At 38.0% G+C, this 19813-nt stretch overlaps 1 protein-coding gene across 1 annotated transcript in view; it reads right to left on the reverse strand.

The window, feature by feature from the left end:
- TRPC6 (transient receptor potential cation channel subfamily C member 6) overlaps positions 1–19813 on the reverse strand; it is an 84159-nt gene that overhangs the window by 21484 nt on the left and 42862 nt on the right. The window contains exons 2-5 of the mRNA XM_042023759.1: positions 12168–12942; positions 4517–4702; positions 2444–2608; positions 295–508 (exon numbers count right to left, since the gene is read on the reverse strand). Coding sequence (XP_041879693.1) covers positions 295–508; positions 2444–2608; positions 4517–4702; positions 12168–12942 — 1340 coding nt within the window. The remainder of the gene's footprint in view (positions 1–294; positions 509–2443; positions 2609–4516; positions 4703–12167; positions 12943–19813) is intronic.

The following is a 19813-nucleotide window of genomic DNA, read 5'->3' on the forward strand; positions in this document are numbered from 1 at the left end:
CCCAAAAAAAAGACAACTGGTGGACACTTTGCTTTGATATTCATAAAACTGAATTCGTCATATTCAGATAATATAAATTTCACCTAAATACTTAGTCTGAATGTTTGTGATCAACTAGACACATATGAATCCTGCTGACATCCAATAAAAAGCACAAGGCCCATGTGGGAATGCAGACAGCTGAATAAACTCCCTTTGCTGAAATTTTTACACAAAACATTAATAGGAAATGTTACAATTGGGTTCAGCTTCACTTGAAATCATAGCTAGACAAATTTAAGCAACGATTTTTACCTATTACCCAAGAAATAATGAGCATCTCCATCCATGAAAAACAGGATGTTTTCATCCTAAAAAGCTGTTTTACATTGTCTGTTGTTTCATTAGGTCGGAGTTTGGTGCCGTCAAACCTGTCAGCTGCATTCATGACAAGCAGACCGAGAAAAATGGTGAAAGAGGCTGCATGGGCTACAAACTTCATAAATGGTCCACGCATTATCCTCCCCAGCTGCAACAGAGAGTAAGAAACACAAGGATATTGCACTGACTGACTCCAAATAAAATTTATATAAAAAGAGCAGTAACACAGATAATCATATGTTTCAGTAATACAAAGCAACAAATATCTGAAAATGTTTGTATACTAGGATGCCCTGCTCACAGTCATCCTTAGAAGTTTCTACTGATTGCTATTTTCAGAGGAATAATCTACCAGTTTCAGTTAGGATATCAGTGATAGAATAACAGCAAAACTGAAACAAAAAAGCATAAAATATATAATTTAACTCAGCGATTTGAAATAATACTGTAATTATTTTGTGGCATCTATGTCTACTATAGATAATCAAGAGAAAAATTTATTACTGTTGTTGAATTTCTTAATGCTAGCCAGCTTCACTGTGAGACGAGACAGAAAATAAGATTTTGACACACGTACTAAAAGGATTATCATCATGAGTGAATTATGAAGAAAAGAATTCCATTTCCTGACTGATGTGATACTCAATTTAGCAGTTATTGTGCAGTTTTCCCAACTTATTTTCTTTTTTTAAAAAAGTCGTGACACCTCAAAAGGTTATATTTGTGGTTATGTAGAGTCTTAATTTCCTCCTGACTAATATAATGGAAAAGTTCTCAGCTTTGTAATGACTATGAAAAACTTAAAAAATGGTTTAGTGCAACACTTTAAAAACCTAAAGGTTCCTTGCACATTCACAGAAGGTTGAACTTTTAGCAATTCTTTACTTTATTTTTGAAAGTGCTTGTATTGATATTAAGAGTCTTAGCTTGTCCACTTATCTGGCAGCTGCAGAAAAGTACTTTTTAATTTCAGACGGACTGTATTTGTATATTACCAATAAATCATTGAAAAAGGAAAATAACAAGTAGGTAAGTCACTGCTATAGCAGAAAATCAATTACTGAAATGTGTGAAATGTGTCTCAAAGCATGTTTTAAGAGAAAAGTACTCATAAAACCCCCAGTCACAATACCAAAAAATGAAAATAATGTAACTGATTTTATTGTCTAGACTGAAAGAAATTTAAAACTATGGCAAAACTTAAAAGATGCCTTTCTCATCTCAGAGAACAATAAAAAAAAAAAAAGAGCCCAGTCCTCTCTTTCAACCTTCCTCTTCCCCTGAAATCATTGTACATGCACAGGATTCAACTGCTAGAATTGCGGATCTCATACTGCAACATCTTGAACAATCCTCATAGGAGGCTATTTGTTCCCTCTAACATACTGTCAAGGGAAATTTTCCATTAGTGTCCACTGAAAATGGATACTGGACAACTGAAACAGAGGTTCAACACAAAGCTCAATGAGGTCAGAAATTGCAACCCATCTTTATTGGAAAGGTTTTCCATACTACATATAAACCAAACCAGATATATTGGTAGCACTTAATCCCAGACAGTGCATCGCAAGAGAATGCAGGGCAGGTTGTGTAACTGCTTTGAAGACCTCACGAAATATGACTATTAGCACTGTCTTGACTTTTATCTATATATTTTTAATAATGAAAAAGAAAATTGCCTTTGAGGTAGTTGGAATCAACCCACAGCTTGAACTTAGTTTAGCTCTGAATCAATGGCAAGTGAGTATCCTCGGCATCTGCCTGCTAAGGCAAGAACTAAATGAAAAACTGTTTGACTCCTTGTTTATAAAGCAGGATTTCTACAGGGCAACTCTTGGTCAACCATCATCACTTACTTTTTTTACTACTTTTTACTTTTTTGTTTACTACATGTTGCAATTAACACAACACATTTACCTGTCTAAATTACAATTGTCCGGACATGCAGCCTTGCAGCCATTCCATTCTAACTTGGCTTTAAAACAACATGTTCCTGAAGTGTTATTTAAGTGTGTCTTTGTCATACAGGAATCTAGGTGCAGAGGAGTTAATAGAAGGCCCTGACAAGGCTTCCCAGGCTGACCTTGCTGCAAGGAGCAATCCAGTAGGCCATGGAAAGGAAGGGAAGTCCGACCGCAACTGCGAGGACAACCAGAAACTTCACTGCCATCGTCTGCTGCCGCAAACCCGACAAATTCTCGTACCAGATCGAGAGGAGTTGCTGCTGGCAGTTTGGATGTGCTACAAACTGTGATAAAGGAAATAAGCACAAACATAATATGGCTATCAGAATAACTTCTGTTAAATTACAGCTATAGGAAGTGCACTGAGAACGATGGAATAGCTAAAACACAGCTTATATTCAAAGGAGCATTGACAGGGGTATAAGAAAAACTATTTTGATAAGCCAAATCTCCCCAACAGGCATGTTGCCATCAGCAACAATAAATACTTTAACATAAAAATCTTATTCATTAACACTATGTTCCATCACAAACTATTAATTTCATCTAAGGCTAATTTATCTGGACAAACTCGATATGTTTCTGACATTTATAATTTTAATTTTATTTAAAAAACGGTAACTTTTACTGCTTCAGAAATTCCAACACTTTAAGTCTTTTGTTCTGCAAAAAAGGCTACATAATCTTCACTTAGGAAAGAAAGAATATGTCAATTTACACATGTTAACACAGAAAATACCATTTTTCTCAGCTGACATGAAGAAACAGCTTTTTGCACATTTGCAGGAAATCAGATAATGATTATCTGTAACTTGGGTCTGGAACCATCTGGACAAACTGCAAAACTGAGAAGTCTGTCCTATAAGGCTCTTTGTGTCCTCTGGATAATATAAGAAGCACCTTACAAAGGTAGATACAAAAAATAGTAGATTCTTGTGCACGGCATATTTTAAAATTGAGATAGGTAAATAAAATTAAAAATTTAATTGAACGTACTATTTCTTTCTAGAATCTTTCTCTGTACTTAAAAGATGACTGCCTGAAGGTGTAAGAAATGTACATACTGAGACAAGAGGAAGTGTTGCAAGAAAGCTCACATTTGCAGAAGCACTGAGACTCAAACATTATGAAGGACCCAAGCTCAATGGGATCTGTTCTCTTCAACAGTTCTTTCAGCTCTCTTTAGTGACTGTAGCTTGGCAAGTGTTTTGCAGGTTCATGTTTGTATACTGGTTCAGCCAAAATGGTTTTCTTCTTTTCTTCCCTTCATGAACACATAAATAGAACTCACATATAAAGTTTTTGTGTGTCCCCCAGGGATGTGAACTCAATTTTTGTAAAAATTTAGGGTAAGATGCTTTTGAAGTATACTATTTATCTGTGCATTCTGGATCTTTGCTTGTACAAACTTCACCACACATATAATTTCTCCCTGGTCGACACAAGTCACCTAGAATTTTACAACCTGTATTATCCAAGTCAAGTTTCCTGGGAAATTCCAATGTTTATGCAGCTACAAACTCAGCTGGTTTCACTGAGCACTATACAGATGGAGAGCAGAGTACTAAACTGACTGTAGAAATGAAAGCAAGCCAAAGAAGGGACAATAATTCCCGTAGCTGGCACCGCCTAAAGCCTGCTTTCTCCAGAACTAAGAAGCACAGTACGAATATTCCCAGGTTATGTCTCTGGTCCCTCTGTACAGACACAAACACAGTTTCTGTGAGACAGGCAATTTCACTAGGTTTTCTCAACTTTCTGAGCAAGACACAACAGCTTGACAAAAACATGTATCAATTTTTGTTATGTAGTGCACTGCACTGATGCGCTATTCTCTAGCTTTCACAAAATCTTACATTTTTCCAGGCTTCAGAAGTAGTGCAAATTTTTTTCCATCTTTTCTTTTCTTTAAAAAACAGATTTCAAATAAAAATATATATCTAAAAGTTTTTCATATAGCTACACATTGTTTTGGAGCCATTTACTCTCATACTCATTGGGACCAGTGTTCACCCCAAACATCTGCTTCTTGTTTTTATTGCAAGCGAGGATTCTTTTGATTGTAAAATACACTGTGCAAGAGGGCCCAAATATTCATTTCAGTGTTGTAGACTATCAAAAAAAAAATTTAATAATAGGACAATTTTATACCAGCATCATGACATGCCTGTTTGATCAACGTAATTGCTTACTTTTTTAACTTCATACTTGATGGCGAGTTTTAAGCGGCTGAGGCTGGGGCGACCATGCTCTCCATTATTATGGTTCATCTCTACGTCACCATTCAAAATAGCTTCCACTTCTTCTGTATTTCTGCACAAATCAAGCAGTCCAACTACAAAATCTTTGCATTGCATAGACAGTTTCTTGTAATCATTCTAGAAAACAGAGCAGAAAGAAAGAAACTTGCTGTTTAGATCCAACATGAGAGAAATAGCTCTACATCCCATCTACACCTGCATGAACATGAACAGCTTCTTAGCACCTTGCTATGCTTTTTTCCCCCTAAACGTTCAAGGAATGGGATTCGTCTCACCTTGGTTGTCTTGCACATCTACATCATCAATTTTCACACCTGAGTCACTCCTCTAGACTTGCTTTAGAGGCAATTAAAGAGAAAAAAAAAAAAAGCAAAACACTTTCAGAAATATCATAATAACAAATTTTAATGACCAGTTCAAGTTGAGATGAATGGCACAGGGGAAATTTTTCTATTCCCTGTCACAGAAGCCTAGACAACTAACTCAGATGTAGAAAATTGCACTGTAGAGATTTCAACTGGGCAAGATGAGCATCCTACACAGAACACATCTAAAGAAACTCCCAACCTTCTTCAGAATTGCATAAATATACTGAATTTCCTTAGCCCTAAAATTATGCTTTAAACTTTGGCTTTCTCATTTTCCAGCATCTCCTCCAGCTTGCAAACACAAGGTTTGATTGCTGTTCTCCAGCAACACTGCCAGCAGTGGTACAGCTACTGTGGTGATACCACATCTCTGACTGCAGATCTGCTCCAGCTCAAGGATCTCACAAGAGACTTCGCCATGTCAGCCAAAATGTTGCTCTGCAACTGCAGGTTCAGTTGCTTATTGCTTTAACTACCAAGTGTTCTCCTTGGGTACTGTTTTCCAAAGGACATAAGTCAAAACAGAAACAGGTATTTTGATCATTTCAATCCACAGCTCATTAACCACTCCTTACATGCAGCTGTGTTTGGGTCATAAGAGATGGATATAGCTAGGCAGACAGGGAGTTAGGTATAGATGTATATCTAAAGCTAAAAAATCTCACAAGAGATTTACTCATGCATGGGCCAACAACTTCTGCTGTTTTTGTGATTTCTGCTCATTTTAATGTCTTAAAAAGATGAAATCACTGTATAATTTTTCCTAAACAAAAGAATGGAATAAACCTCCAACCACTCCACGCCATACAGGACTGCTCACATAGTCTCTATGGTATGCTCAAAGTAATTTTCTACAAATGCTTTTATTACACTGACACATTTCCCCTTCTTCCAGTCTGTTCTTCAGGGTATTTCCCCTTCTTCCACTCTTAAGTCTCTAGTCAGCCCCTTCTCTTTATCCTTCATACTAACTGCCATCTAATGCATCCAATACCTCATCCTGGAAGAGAAACCATTATGTTGAGCAGACAGGATACCCTAATTTATTTGCTGAGGGTGTAATTCATGCATCTTTGTGCTTTATTGCCCACAACACTACAAGAACAGTTTATTACTTGGATCTATTACAGGATTGCATCCAAGTTTTACACTTCACTTTGCTTAGATGAATGCAAACATTCACAGAGAAATATTTACAGACACTATTTTACATCTACATATAACTGCTAGTGATTTATTTTTTTAATAATATAACATAAACAAGGTAACTCAGATCTGTCATAAGGGAGAAAGGCACTTCAATGCCATTTATCTACAAAGAAAACAGAAGCTAAATACTAAAACTAATAATTTCCTGTCATTCTGGATAATCTATTATTGCATTATTTGTTTTTCTTCTATTCAGATGAATAACAGGAGAGGTTAACTAAAATCCTGACTTCTGGCACTACGGAAAGACTTTTTTCGAGAATAATATATTGCCTTCTGTTTGGCTTTCATTCTTGTGGCAGAAGCTAGGATTCAGTATTCAATATTTTTAATACATAAATTTTCTCTTCCAAATGAAAGGAAAATTAGCTATTTTAAATTCACAGACAAAGGAGAAACAAAGGCAACTACACACCTTATACACCAACTCTTCCAAACTGATATTTGACCCTTGAATATCAAATCTAAAAAGAAATAATTTTCGAAAAATATAGGAACAATATCATTTGGACTTCATAATAACTATTAAAATTATTGCAATATATTAATATGTGCATATTTTCTGGTAGAAGATAGGTACATACATCCACACTCACACACACTCTTCATCAGTATTTTCCAGCTCAGGTAACTGACACCTGACATGGAGTTTAAAAACAGTATGTGAGGAGATCATTACTCTATATGGGAATTATTCCTTCTGAATTTAAGTTTGTACACAGTACCGCAGTACATATTAGCAGCCAGTAAATTCACCCATAAATTCCTTCAGTTTATTTTCTCATTTGCAAATGCAATAAAACAGTTCCCCCTCCCATGAAATACTGCCACTATGATCAGTGGCTTGGTGGTAGCCAAGCTGAAAAGTTGTTGGCAGTCAGGTTATGGCAAACAAGCTTCGGGAATTGAGCGTCGCTCATCACTGTCTCCACCTCAGCCATGGCACAGGCAGCATCAGCTGAAGGCAGAACAAAAACGAAATTACAGCAAAAGTGATTGATACACTCTTCAATGTCTCTCTGTCACACACACACATAAAGCTCCCCCTCCCTGAGTCTCACGTGTCTCCTGCCACTTATGTGAGCCAGGGGAATGTAGCAATTTGTTTGGCTTATTTTAAAAAATGGACAAAGGCATGGATAATTCCATGAGTTGTCCTTTACTGCACATGGTAAACTTCATGATTAAAAAGAAATCCATTCCTGGGAAACTTCAGATGGTAGTTAGAAATTAAGTTACAGTTGGAGGCTCTAAAAAGAATCAGCCCTTAATTCTGCAGTAAAGCATGTGTGCTTTACTCTCTGCATGTGACAACACTGGTTCAGGGTTCCTCAGCAGTTTAGGAAAAACAAATTGTGCCAAATTTCACCACACCAAGGATGAGGGGGCAGTACTAGCTGCTCCCACCCTGCAGAAGGAAGGTGATGATTTGGGGTGAGCAGTGTGGGGGATGAGGAACATGGGGAACAATGCTGGTAGCAGAGGGCTGAGAATAAGAGTAGCACTGCTGAGAGGAGTCACCTGCTCTTAGTGTTCATGGCAACTGCAGACTCTCTTGGCGTGCCAAGTAAGGGAGCAAGCAGGCTACAGTCACTCTGAGAACCTCAGCTGACCGTGCCTTACTTTACCTCTGACAGCGTAGCAGGAGACCACAGCCAGAAGAGCAGTAGAGCATCACTACAGCTGTATCTCCCAGAAGAAAGGGTCTCTTTTCACGCAGTACCCCGTGACCAGTCACAGGCTCCTGCTGTCCCCCAGACTGTGTCTGTGATGAGAATGCTCTCAGGATGCAGGCTGACACTGAACCCCATGGATGAGACAGAGCAGTGCTCCAGACCACGTCCTGGCTCTGCTTAGTGAACTGTAGAGGCCAAGATCAGAAACACAGATACTGCTAGACTAGAATTGAGAGAACTGAGGACTTCAAAGTGTGATGTAATGTTGGATTTAGGTGTCACAGTAGGTAGCTAAACACATTATTTCCCTTTCAAAGACAGCCCTTATTCCTTCAGTGCTTCACTCCTTCTTCTCTAACAGGTGATGTTAGTTTTTCTTTCGGAAAGTTGACAATAGTGGTAATGCAGACTGGGATCCCATTTCTGTAATGGGGGTTGTATAAATGAAAAAAAAAACCAAAAAATCAGACTTTGAGATGATAAATTGAATTTTGCTTCTCATCAGAAAAGCAAACTTGGACGACCTTATTAGGAGGATTAATTTACAGAAAAAATGCAACATATCTACATTTAACTTAAAAATACATTTTCCATTCCATCCCTTTAAACAATAAACTAGTCAGTTGCCATTATAGTTGCAGTGGACTTTATAATAAATGCTGATCTCATCCATTTTGAACAGCACTGGGCCACAGCTGTCCCTCTCAAAACTTCAGGCCACATCTCTGCACAACAACATTTGTCACATACTAGCTTTTAGGTGGGTAAATCATTGAGATGACAGAAAATGTGAGCACCATCTCCAAAAATAAAAATATTCTATATAATATCAAACTCTGTAAAGTTTCACACTATGCCATGTCCTGCATGTGCATTGAGGCAATTCCAAGCACAAATACAGGCTGGACAGAGAATGGATCAATAATAACACTGAGGAGTAGGATTGGAAGTTTTTGTGGATGAAAAACTCAACATGAGCCAGCAATGTGGGACTGCAGTCCAGAGAGTCAACTGGGCTGCATCCAAATCAGCGTGGGCAGCAGGGTGAGGGAGGGGATTCTGCCCCTCTGCTCTGCTCTGGTGAGACCCCACCTGCAGTGCTGCATCCAGATCTGGAGCCCCCGACATAAGAAAGAGGTTCACTTGTTGGAGCAAGCCCAGAGGAGGCCACAAAGACAATCAGAGGGCTGGAGCACTTCTCCCATGCAGACAGGCTGAGGGCTGGGGCTGTTCAGTCTGGAGAAGAGAAGGCTCTGGGGAGACCTTACAGAACCTTCCAGTACCTAAAGGGGCTCCAAGAGAGCTGGAGAGGGACTTTGGATAAGGGCCTGGAGGGACAGGACCAGAGCCAATGTCCTTAAGCTGAAGGAGTATAGTTTTAGACTAAATTTTATGAAAAAATTTCTTACTATAAGAGTGGTAAGGCACTGGAACAGGTTTTCCTGAGAGGAGTTTCCGTGTCTGGAGATGTTCAAGGCTCTGAATAACCTGGTCTAGTGGGAGGTTCCCTGCCCTGGCAGGGGGTTGGAACTAGATGATCTTTAAGGTCACTTACAACCTAAACCATTTTATCATTCTATGACACAAAACTAAATTAAATGGTCTTCAGAAAATCCTGAAAATCTGAGAATCACTCAGGAAGCCTGAATTAGCTATTTGTTTGGTACAGAAATATTTCTACACTTTGCTTTACATGTCTGTCCAGTTACTCTTCCTTCAGAAGTAGTCTTCTACTATTTCTGGTTTTACTCCTAAGAATGTTCTTCCAAAACCTTCTTAAATACTGCAACACTTTTAATACCTGCAACAAAATGCAAAAGGCATGTCATGCTAGATGACACTACTGCATAGGTTTGTACAAAAAAAGGGGTTTATTCCAGAGAATAATGGTTTCCCCTGCTGTGGCATTTCCTACTTTGTATGAATAACAGTTCCACAGTCATTGTTCTCTCTAATATTAGGAGACAAAAGCAATTTATAGGACAGTCATAAAACAACCAGCATCACAATTTAGCACTGATCCTTCCTATTGCCTCTGAGGAAGACCAGGAAATTATCTGTGTCACTGGATGCTAAAAGCAACCACTTGAAAGTTCCCCTGCAACAATACCCCATCAGCACTCAAAAATAGCTGACTTAAAATGGCGTATTACCAGAAAGTTCAGTTTTCATTTAGGCCAAGGCTTGAAATACCTTAAATGGCTCAGGCTGACCCTAGGTGGAGCTAAAGATTTGCCATGTCCAGCTAACCTATGCACTAAAAATATACTTGTTTTGATTACACTGACACAGATAACACATTTTTACCAAATCCACACTTTTTTTGCAGTGACTACATTATCCAAATAATTGTAGCAAATGCCTGAAATAAAACAAGGGCAAAAATTTTTTAGATTAATTGCTGCAAGCAGGTATATGGGCTTGCAAGAAGGGAAACAAGCCCAGACTCAGTAAAGCTGACAGCGTCCATTTCTCATAACTTTTAAACACTAGTATTGCCTCCACTGAACGTAAGGCAGGTATTTTGCAGACAAGTCCCTGGCCTGTCTAGATATTGTAAATTCTACAGCTTATCAATAGTGTAAATGTCAACTCTCATCAATTCAGTTATAAATGTACTCCATAGTCTTTACTATTTATCCAGAATCACCACATGATTTTAGTATCTATAAAAACGTTCCCAAAAGACCTTATATTGCCAGCTGCCTGCTCCTGGTGAAACCTTAAATTAATGGAGAGTTAAATTTCCATGCTGCCTTGTGCTCATGCTCCTCACTGCTCCTATTCCCCTCCACTCTAAACAAAGAGTATGTACGTTCCCAACAGAGCCTGGATGATTAATGCCCAGCAGTACAGAGCTGCTTTTTCCCTCATCTAGTCTTCAGTTTCTCCTGAGGGACAGTATCCAAGATCTGTCAAAATTCTTTGTACAAGATTACAGTAGAAGTGAAGCTCTCATTTTAGAGAAAGCAACCGAGACAAAAGAGGAACTGGAAAAACAGAAGTCACCAAAGAAGGAACTTCCTCATGGCACTTCAGAGCTGACTGCAGAAGCTTGTTCTGTGACCCAGCCTACTTGGGTTCTCACCTGTGTGCTCCATGCCCTGCCTGGTGATGCCACAGCCAGGTACAGTGCTCCCATTCATCTCACTGATTGTGTACTGCAGCATACATTTGAAGGACACCTCTTGCTGACTGTTCCAGATGATGATTTTATTTATCTTTATAATAATCTTAGCTTGTGTCACTCCAACTGTGGTAAAGGGATCTATACAGTCCCTACAAATCAGACATGCTATTTATCTCAACATAGCTGTGAAATTAACAGGCTGCACTTACGGTTTATGAAAAATGGTTTTCAGTTCTGTTCTAAATTTACTCTGCTTTAAGTTAATCAAGTCCTTTTGTTCCCATCAGCAGCTGCTAAAGAGAAAGAAACAAGTATGTGGTTTCAATACTCTTCTCTGAACTGTACATGAAATCAGTGGATGAAATCTCAGTCCACTGAGGTCCTGAAGGTTTCTGCCAGGGACTTCTAGTCATCTCCTGCTAGTGAAGTCTACGCATATTGCTCTGTCACAGTAGCATCTGCTTTCAACAGGGTCCCACGAGGCAAACCCAGGCTAAGTGATTTTAGCTAACACTGGCAATATTTGCACAAGGCCTGACTTCCCAATTACTGACAGGTAAAACCTTACATTCTTACTGCCTTAACTCATGCTTCAAGAATCTATGGAGCTTGGGTCTCAACTATTAATATTTTTTAAAAACATGCATTTATGAAATATTAAAATTTCTATGTAACACTGAAAAAGTCTTTTAACTCTAGAGGGTTCACATATAACTAAGTACAAGTAAGCAAGAAAGAGAAAGAAGTGAATAGAAATACCAGAATAGCACATTAAAAAAGGAGGACATTTATTTAGAATCCTCCTTGTGAATAAGTGCAAAACATTATAAGAAGTATGAAAGCTTCAAGTCCAAATACAAGAAACTAATGAGAATGCATGAGGCTTTAATAGAATCATGCAACTTGTCTGTTGTGACTAAAATGTACCACTTCAGTCTCCTCTTTCCCCTGCCCTAAGCCAGCTTCAGCCATGGGTTTGAAGGGCCTCCTTTACTCTCCTGCCTGATAGGAAGTAGAAAATTAGTTCACTAGCACATTCTACAAAACCAGCATGGATTACAATCAGCACACAGCAATAAGACATTCACAAAGATTTCCATTCAGTAAACAACTGTATATTTTCCCATGCTATCTTTCAGATTTATGAAGGATAAAGTCTGCAATTCTGTGTTTGTCAGAATCAGTGTCCCTCTACTCACCTTGAACTCTTTTTCAATGTTGGCAAGCACAGCCAGCTCATTGCTGAGCTCTAGGGCAGTCATGACAGGGTCTTCACTGGACAAAGACAGATAAGCAGGGCTGGCCAGACCTTTGTAGGCATTGATCCTGGATCTAGAGTGGCTGAAAGAGTCATGCTTTTGTTTCTGATTGCACTCACTGCACTTGCAGAAATAGTCATGTGGCCTATCGATCCGAGCTCCTTTCCGCAGCAGGGTGTGCACGATCTCGTACTCGTGGCAGTGAGCAGCCAGAATGATTGGCGTGACATCATGGGAGAAGCGCGTGCCGTCCTCATCGTACGCGTAGAAGTCATCGTGCTGGAGCTCCGACTGGCTGGGACTCAGAGCGAGCCTCTTGCCTTCGGCAAACGCGGGGTGGCTCAGGATGGCTTCCACTATCCGAACGTAGCCTTTGCTAATGGCCAAAAGCAAGGCATCCCCCACCCGGGCCAGGTTCTCCTTCTTCAGCAGAAGCTCAGTAATCTCCAGGTGCTCATTGGCCACTGCCAGCTGCAAGGCGTTCTGTCCCATGTAGTCCACACAGTTCACATTGAGTGAGGGACATTCTTCCAGCATTTTGCGGACCACTGGAATATTTCCATATTCTGCTGCATCCAGAAAGCGCTCCTCCTCCAGAGAAAGGCTTGTGGAGTGGTCATTGAACATGTAGGCTGGCCCCCGGCTGGCCTGCCTCCTGCCCTTCTCCCGGAGAATGGTCTGTCGCCGCAGGGCCAGCCTGTTCTCGTTGCCTCGGCTGTGTGCACACAGAGAAATTATTAGTTCTTCTTTAGGCAAGGGCATAGCCATTTTGAATAATAACTAATAAAAATACTCCAATCCTTTATCTGCTGCATATTTTGAATGCAGCAGGGAGATCAGAAACCCTGACTTCAACGCATTTTGCAACCACTGTTTCTACACAACTTGGGAGTCAGTAGCCAGCTACATTTTATTTCAACAAGAAGTAAAAGCTGTCATCAATCATCATTTAAAACTATACTTTTTTCCTTATTTTGCCCTCACAGCTCAGAGTGAGAACAAGCCACAGTGTAAAAGGAATCGGCAGTCATGGGATGAGAAGTGAGGGATTGCTCAGGATAGCATGGCACAAAAAGATGGAAATTCTCTAAACTCCCTTCTGCTTCAGAAAAGCAGAGAGGCTGACCCCACTTGCTCTTACTCTACTTCAGCAACCATCTAACTTACATTTTGGCTCTGGTTTCTCCTCTTCACCCTGCTGATGTTTTTCTGACAACTATAATTGAATGCTGAGGCATTAACTGAATCTGGACAAGATAAAAGCACATCAAATACACTGTATGAAATCTCTTACTCCCCATCTCCACCATTCTTTTATTACTACAGTTCATAACCTTGATATGCTATTTATTTCTTCACCCAGGGCCTTGCCAACAAATCCTGCTAATTGTTCATTCATGATAGCTCTAAAATGTTGTCCAGTCTGCTACTACTGAAACCCTCAGCCATTTGCAACCCTAATTATTAAATACCTCATTAATAATTACTTAATGATTAAAACAAAAAAAGAACAGATCAAACTGAAGTTTGCTGAGAAATTTTACAAAATATGCTACATTCTCTTTAAAAAGAAGAAAATCTAATTCACTATCTCAATCTTATTTCAGCCAATTAATATCCCAATCTTAAAATACAATCTTCAATAGAAATTCAATTGCAAATAATTTTCTCTTCTAGAATTACTCTGCTAAACTACTTAATATTCCCCACAACTTAATCTTTTTTCTTTATTGAATAGTAGCTTAATTATTCTTTACATACATATGCTCAAATATACTCCAATACATTCAATACAAAAAAATAGCCACGAGCAATATTTTATTCATTAAATACTAATGAATATGAATTTAAATGTAAGTAAAAAAAAATTAGTCCTTTGTGATTCAAAATTTTTTCACAAAAATTAACACTGGAAGATATTATTTATTCTAGATTGTTTAGATTTAACTTTAGTATAAATCTCCTTTCTGCTTCTTGACTTCTCAAGTCACCTACTTCAAATTGCCAAAATCTTAAATATAAAAGGATCATTTTCCTGCAAGATAATGAAAGGTATGGAATGTGGAATATATCCCAAATGACAATAGTAACATATATAATTATCAGTTCCATTATTTGACATTTTGTAATAAATAATTTTTCAGAATCATTAGGGGAACATTTCCTCTCATTTCACAAAACATTTAAATCAAGCAAAGAAATATTTAGTTTTATGTTTAAATTCATTTCAAAAGCAAATTTTTTTACTAGTGATAAATACAAATCATAGGAACTGTGATTTGTAGCTCTGAAAAAAAAGCTGTATGAGCTTTATTTTATATTTATCCTAGTTTCTTGTATATGTGTTGAATTTTGTAAGCTTGCTATATTTTCACAGTTCAGTGTATTCCTGTGACATCACATTTGTTGAAAGTCTGAAAAACAGTGCAAATTTTTCATATAATTTTTTCATTAATTTGTTCTTTTGTATCAGAGAAGGTCCTTAGCAGAGTGAGGCATTACCTACATTTAAGGTAGACTGACCTGGGCTTCAATTTAACCAACCAGACACACAGTCCTGAGACCTGTCATGCAAGGGTGCAGAGGGAGAAGTCATGGCAAGGTTGTTCTCTACCACCTCTTAAGTGCACCAGGTTTTCCATCTTTGTTAGCTCCACATCGGCTTCTCAGTTTTGAATAAACTAATTATTAATTGCAGTACAAAATAATCTTAAATGCAGAATCCATCCTATTGAGCAGCATGCTGCAAATTCCCTCTCTTGAACTGGTTCTTTCTTCTGTGCAGTGACCAATTACTGCTAAACATAATTTAAGTAATTTATACTGAAGTTATTTCACAGAATGACAGACTCATTTAAGTTGGAATAGACCTCCTAGATCATCAAGTCCAACCTTTGACTGATCACTGCCTTGTCAACTAGACCACAGCACTAAGTACCAAGTACCAAGTGACTGCACCACCTCCCTGGCAGTCCTTTCTGATGCGTAACAACCCCTTCCATGAAGAAACTCTTCCTGATGTGCAACTTGAACCTCCTCTGAACAGATGATAAACAGATAATAAATTCAACTCATAAAAAATCGTAACATATTTTTTAAACTTCTTCCAAATAATAAAGGCGTGTTCCATGTAGTTTCAAATCTCAGTTAAACTAATTGACAATAACAACATCATTGGTATAAAATACGAATCTTTATGTGCCCTGCAAAACAAACCCAGTATAAAATTATTTTGCTAGTGTTTGATCCTTGAACAAGGAAACAAACCCTCCAACAGAATCTTTGTCATTATTTCCTGAGATGCATCAACTTCAGTTCAGCAGTCTGGGGTGATTAACTGACCCAATGTAATGCTTATGGGCACAGACCTTACTGCTTAAAACTGAGGCAAAGGAAGCACTGAGTACTTCAGCCTTCCCTGGGTCCTTTGTCACTGGGTCCACCAGCATAATCAGTCTGTGGTGATGAACTGACCCAGCACACAGCCAAAAACTGCAGTTCATTTTTCAAATAATGGGAAGAGATTATGTTTATTTCTAGCAACACATTCATCATGGTTTATCAAAGCAAAGGGTAATCATTGCTAGTGAAGAATACTTAGAATTAGCTTCTTTGTCTGGCCCCACTTCCTCTTTCCTTGCCTGCATTTAGAAGAAAATCATTGCTTAAATGGGATATTAAATACATACATTCCTTACACAGCAACTCATCATCTGAATTAGAACCTATTACAGAATGAAATAGAAGATCTTTTTCATTGTTTGCTGGACTGTAGCACATGTCTGATGCAGACCTCTAGAATCTCAGCGTAACCCATTTTCCCAGCACCAATGTATTTCATATGTATGAAATGAACCTCCTGGTTTGTCCATTTTGCATCTACAGTTAATTAAATTTAAGGATCTGTAATTAAAACTGGTTCTTGCAGCACAAGGCTATAAATATGCTTAACTGCAACAAAGAAAGCTGAATTTTCTGTTTTATTATTTCTGTTTAATTAGATAGAGACAGTAAACATTACTTCAGGAGTTTGTTTAGAAAAGTGTAAGACGCTTGCCTCCAAGCACAGGGAGAGGATTTTGATGATCCAGAAGAGTATGTTCAATCCTGTTATGTTCTGATGTTCTTACATTTATTTCACATTCACCAAGGTCCTTCCAGTCTGCATAAAACTTAAAGCCACTTGAAACCTCATCCTTCTCAGACTGTAACTGTTGGTTGCAAGACACTAACAATGCACTTTGGGCAAGTGCATTCTAAAGGACTATACTCATTACTACTTAGTACTGAAGAGCCAGTATGACCAAGCCTGGAAAATTGTCATCAATCTGGATATCATATTACAGGAGAGAGTTCTACAAAATTAGACTTAAATGCAAGAGAGGAGCGGAGGTCACACAGTCTCCACTGTAATTTCCACTTTAAACATAGTAAGATTGATTTTGTCAATTATATAGGATGGTACTCCACTCATCTCACTTCCACCCTAGGATCAGTAGAATTCTAGTATAAATTAGTCATTTTTGTTTTCTATGTAGATAAAGGAGAGACATTTCTCCTACCTACTTTATAAATGAAGAACCTATCTTTTTATATTGTTTCAAAGAGAATACCAGCAGATTAGGTGAGAGGCCTCCTTTAATGCATAGAATTTAACAGGAATATATACCACAGAAGGATGATGGAGTAAAGTCTCTTACAAGTAGAGATATCACCTCAAACAACTCCCATTAAAATATCAGACTTGAAGGAAATTGCTGTCTTGCTGAAATTTTATTTCCTGTCACTAATCACACTGAAAGACTAATCTTGAATTTGACTGTTCTAGTAGTCAGAAACATTAATATAATTTTCAGCCTAAATTTAAAAATCACCAATTTAGATCTATTTAACTAAAACTAAGTAGCACTTTCCCCAACCGTGGCTACCTGCAACACACAAACACATGGCAATCTTATCCCCCCTCAACCTTCATCCTGCTGAGTGAAATTAAGCCCCTCTCATTTCCTGCTACATCCATGCAGTTAAATCTGCCACAGAACAAAACCCTGCTTGAGTACAGTGTCCTAAACTTAAATTACAGTAATCCCTTTTGTCAGTGTTTGCAGCAAACACCCACCTTTCCAAGACACCTTTCCTAGTGCAATACATCTCTGCCTATCTCTCTGGTGCATTTACATCCAAGAAATCGTTTAGGCACTACAGATTCTCCTGTGAGCCAGAATTCTGTCTTTGCTGACTTTCCTTAATCAGGCATCAGACAATGAGTCTCAGATTTATGAACTGAAAAAACTGTGCTGAAAGATCTGATTTTGAGCCTCAACTCCCTTTAAGGATACGAACTGTCATTACAAAGAGTTGTGGAGCTGGGAAAGTTTGGGCATGGGAAACAACTGTGAGTATCCACAGCATTATAATCCAAAGTAAAAAGTTTTGTAGGAGAGTCTACAGTATCTGCTAGAAGTTGAACAAGCTTATATAGTGACAGGACTCCTCATCTTCTTTTACTCACTTAAAAGAGCTTATTATACTTTAAACTTACCATATAAGAGTAACCTGTTAATGCATTTAAACTTGAGGTTTGGCTTTCCTTCAAAAGTTTTTAACCTTTAGAAGAAGACTATACAACATCTCAAGAAATTAGAACATATAAACTCAAAAATTCCAACTTTGCTTCTATCTTCAGGACCATGCTTTAGTAAGAGACTATACTGAAGTTCCTCATTTGCTTATATTTATTCAGAACCAGATATAAAGCCTGTTTTTCTCATGAAAAGAAAATAAATGTGTACTCATGTGTTCTGCCAGCAATGCAAATTTACAGGCTGGAAACACAGCAAGGAAAAAAGAAGGCAGCATCCTAAATAAAAAAGTCATAGAGATAAATGCTCTCAGAGCAAACTAAAGGGAGAAAGTTATGTTGCCTCACTGGTTTAATCACAAACTCCTCAATCTTTTGAAGTTCAAGAATTTTGAAAATTGTCCGATCCCTAAGTGCGACAATAGCATCCACTGCTTGCTCAAAGTCAGGGACACAGCTGAAACAATGTTGAAACCATGAGTAATCACTTCTGAACCAACTCTGGGGGGAAGCTTCCAGACAACTTGAAAGGCCATGGCCCTGTTTTTACAAACAGAATAAAAAAGCTAAACTAAATTAATCATTTTCAAATTTTCTCATACGCTATTGGTAAACTGTCAATAATTAGCAATTAGCTAGGAGATCAGATAGGAAGTAATACCAAACAAGATTATCAGCACCAAACACTCAAAAATAAATTAGCCTGAAACTAATTATTTGGATTTGGATGTTCCGTTCTTCCACTGTTCTTTATTACACTTCTATATAAAAATATATACATGTAGCATATAACATGATATATAATCTGCAAAACATCTGTTTTATAAAATTATATATCGAGATATATATATAAAATAATAGCAGCATATATAAAATTAAATTATACATACTCAATCTAACTAGAGATAGGATGGGAGCTTAGACAGATATGTGATTTGAATCTCTGATTCCACGCTAAGGGACAGAAAGTGACAGGCTGTAGAACGGAAGACTAGATTGTAATTCTAAATGTAAAGACAGTGGACATCTTGAAACAAGTATCTGAAGAAACTTGGGTTTTCCATCCTCTGGCATGAGGATCCATGGTTCCTCCATAACCTTTAGAAGCTGGTGGTGAACTTTAAGTGGGCTGGGGCTGAAGCACACTGTAAATACGCCAAGACCATTTGTGGACATGTACAATAAAACTTACAAATAATCAGTGACAATGCCTGTCTTAGAAGAAAACCCCTCAAGTGTTTAACTTTGTAGCAGATGAAAGGTAAGAGTATTTTTACTCATGGGGTTTTTATCAGAAGATGTACATCTAACACAAAGTATGAAATATATCATCTTTAAGACTTTTATTTGAAATTTTGGTGAAAACTGATTTGCCTTTTCTAACTGACCTGAAGGTCCTTCTGAGACCTGGACTGTCAAAGCCTTTTTGTTTACAGACTGCTGACAAATGTTTTCTCCAAGCTGATTGATTATGTTGTGCAAATGCTTTTGTACAGAAGCAGTTAAAACTAATTATGTTTTAGAGAGTATTTCATCAATCACAGTTTGTGAACCTGGAAGGGTAATGGTCTGACAAACATTTTCTTCAGGAAATAACAAAAAATTTTTCTCTCTCTCCTGAAAAGTAGTTTAGTGACTATCTAATGGATGATGGAGAGAAAGCACCTGACATAAGGCAAACAACCAGTTCCCAGGCTCCTTATTTTATTTGTCATTCATTCACCCTAAATTTTACACTTAGTTGAGTAATAAAACCAGTGTCTTATTACTGATGAAGTGGCTTCCAACCACTGAAATGGGAATGACAAGTAAATAGAAGTATTTAGGGAAATGATTAGGAAAACAGTGTCTGAATAAAAAAGGCCTAGGAGAAAAAGTAACCTGAAAAACTGTAACCAAGTCTGCTTGCAGATTTATCAGGAACAACACATAAAAGGTTATAGTGCTCAGATTGCTTGAAGCTTTTAAAGAGGGGCATGAGATTTAAATTCTTTCCTAAGAGTGA

Source organism: Corvus kubaryi, unplaced genomic scaffold (genome assembly GCF_017639235.1).
Source record: "Corvus kubaryi isolate FWS band 111438036 unplaced genomic scaffold, C.kubaryi_AGA036_p1.0 37256, whole genome shotgun sequence".
NCBI lineage: Eukaryota > Metazoa > Chordata > Aves > Passeriformes > Corvidae > Corvus > Corvus kubaryi.